Here is a 3,598-nt window from a genome sequence, read left to right as displayed (position 1 = left end):
AGAATTGCAAAGCTCTTTCCTCCTGTAAAAATAGTTTCTGCCTAATAACAGAGGTCCAAAAATTCTAGTTTTAATCTCAGTTTCACTGCATTTCCTCATGAGAAATTCATATGTCTTCTGCTTTCTGTCCTGAATAGTTCAGCTTCTTTGTAGTTGTATTGTTGATGATGATAAGATAAGCACATCAGTAGAGGAGCAATACCAAAAGCTATATTGTAGAGAGGATTCATTCATATATCAGAGCAGTTGTGCCAGACACTTTGAATGAAGAATTTCTTTCCATCAGCTAGATTCACCTTGTCCTGGAGTTTTCCTTCATGGAAGAAACCAATTTCTACACAAGGTTATAGGCCATGGTGTGTAAGACCTGCTTCTTCTGTGTATTTCATGCGGGAGAGCAGAAAGATAAAGAGTCCCAGATTATGTGTTTTGGTTTTTTTTTCCTCACAGAAGTACTTTTATTTAATAAAGTTAAAATGGCTTGCATGTATATATTCAAAATGAGAGTGAAAGAACAATATTCTGTGGGAGTTGGGGGGGAATCCAGCCTAATACTGACATTTTCTTTTTCTTTCCTTCTCTCTTTATCTTTCTGTACTACCAACCTTCAATCAATATTTGACCACACAGGCTTTAAATGCAAGTTTACCAGTACCTGGTGTTGGTGAAGACAATTTGAAGGATGATGCCTCACCACAGGAGCCACTGCAGCTGGGAGCTGTTACAGCATCTAAGGAACCGGGTGGGCAGCAGTCAGAGGTGGCTTCACTGCTCCAAGAACCACCCGGAGAGCAAACAGAGTCTGCTGGAACAAATGGTGAGTACAAACACGTGTTCAGTGGACTTACCTTAGAGGCCTGCATGCTATATGGGATGAGAAGTAGATATAGGGCTTGACTAGCTATATGCTGCTGAACAGGTATTACTCAAGTGATCTGTTGTTGCTCAGATGCTTCTTGGGCACTGTTTTGTGGGAGATGTTTTCTCTGTAGGAGAGAGTTCATATGACAAGTGGCTTGTGGACTGAAGGTGTTGGTGTCAGTGGTGGACATCCACCTGTTAGGAACAGCTCAGTTTCCACGTCTTGGGCTAGTTCCTGCTGCATAGGCCTGTCCCTTCCTTCATAAGGCAGAAATCCTTTTTAGGTTAATTCATCAGTGGTATTAATGATAAATGATTCAGTACTCATAGAAAGGGACAAGCTGCTAATCCATTGGTTTTACCTTGATTAAAGTTCCCTTTCCTACAGCTTTTAATCGGATTTGCATTGGGACCACAAAACCTTTCTCATCATAGGCATCCCAGTGTGTTCTGTCTTGGGACTGTCTCCCTTGCCTTGCTGCACAGTCAGGAATGTGCTGTTCTTTCTCCTGTGTGATCTGGCAGCCCACCTTTCCTGCTCTCATCAGCCTCTTCTTGCTTCCCTCTGTTCCTGTTCACAGGCGTGTGTTGAGAGATCTGCTTCAGCAGTCTTGCTGCCTGCTGACTTTTTGGCAGGATGGCTGAGAGGGAGGGCTGGTTTTCAGTCAGAGCGGGCATCTAATGCTGCTGGTGGTGAGCTGGGAAGGGATGGTGACAGGGTATGAGGCACTATCTTCAGCATCAGCCTGTAGAGTGCCTTAAGGCATGTGTATAACCCATGGCGTACTCTAGGGTTTGAATCCTAGTAAAAGCAGTTCTTTGTCACATCTTCAGATTAATTGCCGTAATACTATTATCCCTGTAGAAGGCTACCATATTTTATCCTGAGCTTTTCTGCCTTTTTTTTTTAAAGTCGTATCAGGAGGGACTTTTGACACTATAAAAATGGAATGCAACTTGTTTTATCTTTCATGAAACTCCACTTCTCTAAAATTTTACTCTTCAGTGGACAGGGATTGGGGTGAGGATACTCGCTAAACAGAGTCATAAAGGAGAAGAAAATACTTGATGTTTGGAAGTAGTGTCAGAAGATTTCATGTTGATATTCAGCTTCTGGATCCTGTAAAAGAAAAGGCCATTAAAAGGGCATGAGTTTCAAGTCAATAGTCAAAGATTACAACTATTTTTGAATAATCCTGGGTTGTAGTTTCAGTTGTATGGAAAAATCACATTCCTAGGATATGTAATGAAGAGGTGAGAAGTTTCCTCTGAGTGCAGGTCATTATGTGTAACCAGTTGCATGGCATGATGTGTACATACACAGCATTAGGAATCTGGATTTGAGTAGACTGCCTGAAAAACTTTGGCTTAGTTTTGAGAATCATCTCTCTGTGGTTGTGTGATATTCCTATTTGCTGGAGCCAAGTCTAGATGGTAGCGTTATTTATGTTGAAGGGAAAACAATACTATGTGTTTGCTCTTGAAGTAAAAAAAATCCTTTTATGAAGATGATGTGGTGTGTATTTGCTGGTAATGATAGATGAAAATGACATCATCGATAGAGACAAATAAAACTCACCCAGCTGAGCACTGAAAAGAGTTCTTCAAATAAAGACTATGTTCAGATGTTTGGTTTTTTTCCACTCCTCTGGACCTTAGAGAGTCTGGTCCACCTCATCTGTCCTTAGGCAGATGAGTAAAGGCGGGGAAGAGGTATCTCTTAGTTGCTTCACGCAGACAAATCTCCCATTTTAGTGCTACACTTCATGTTCCTCATTGTTTATTTCACCTTGCTTGCAAGTCTAAACTCAGAAGTAAAGCATTGTGGCACCAAGCACTGAAACAGCACAAGTGTTTGCCTACAGTAAAGAAATGTTTATGATTAAAAGTTTTTTGGTTTCGTTGATTCTTGTCATCATTATTTGAATTTTGGATTCAGAAGACCACTTAAGAGATGACCTAGACTCATTAAAGTTGCCACTATAAAACTAAATTAACCAGATATTCTGGTAAATTGGCTGGGAAGTTGGCTCTGACAGTCAGAGAGATGAAGGCTCAAAGTATCATCAGAACTTTGGCGATATTCAACATAATCAGTTTTAATCAAAAGAGAAATACTGTTGCTATTGTAGGTGGGCACCTGTATTAGATACTGAGCCTTTACATTTTATTTTACTATATTGCATCCCTTTTTTACTATCAGTAGGAGCATTAAACTATTATACAAGTATCTGGAGTAACATGTTTATGAAACTCTTGACATCAGAATTTGAGGCAATTTATAAGTAATTCGGTTGTAGAGAATTCCAATTAAAAAAACCCTTCAGACAAATGAAAACAAAACAAACCCAAACCAACCCCACAGTGCCAGGCAAAGGAGCAAATATTTCAGTGTGGAAGAACAGAAGTGGTTTTTGTATGGTTTTGTTTATGAGGGACAAAATCCATGGGGCTTTTAAGGAGCATCTCTTGAGGTTGCGTGTGGATGCCTTGTGGGAAGCTGCATCCGGGACGGCATTACAACAGCGGGAACTGAAGCGGCCGGCTGGTCCGAAAGCGGCAGCCGGCGCCTGTTCCCTTCGGGGCAGAGGGCGATGAAGGCTCGGAGCGGCAGTTCCGAGACGGGCCCCGAGAGGCGCCACGCGTGTGCCGGCCAGCGGTGGGAAGAGCCCGGCGGCCGGGGGGCGGTCCCGGGCGGGGCCCGGCGCTGTCCGGGACGGGGGGGAGCGGCCGTGGG

General features: G+C 42.6%; 1 protein-coding gene across 1 annotated transcript in view; it reads left to right on the top strand.

The window, feature by feature from the left end:
• Window positions 1-618: 618 nt before the first annotated feature.
• The window catches only part of AKAP12 (A-kinase anchoring protein 12), a gene marked incomplete at its 5' end in the record, with an annotated part of 20,710 nt that continues 17,730 nt past the window's right edge, over window positions 619-3,598 (top strand). The window contains one exon of the mRNA XM_031060840.1: window positions 619-817. Coding sequence (XP_030916700.1) covers window positions 619-817 — 199 coding nt within the window. The remainder of the gene's footprint in view (window positions 818-3,598) is intronic.

Source organism: Geospiza fortis, unplaced genomic scaffold (genome assembly GCF_000277835.1).
Source record: "Geospiza fortis unplaced genomic scaffold, GeoFor_1.0 scaffold217, whole genome shotgun sequence".
Taxonomy (NCBI): Eukaryota; Metazoa; Chordata; class Aves; order Passeriformes; family Thraupidae; genus Geospiza; species Geospiza fortis.
The sequence above is the reverse complement of the archived record's forward strand: the minus strand, read 5'-3'. Positions and strand labels throughout refer to the sequence as shown.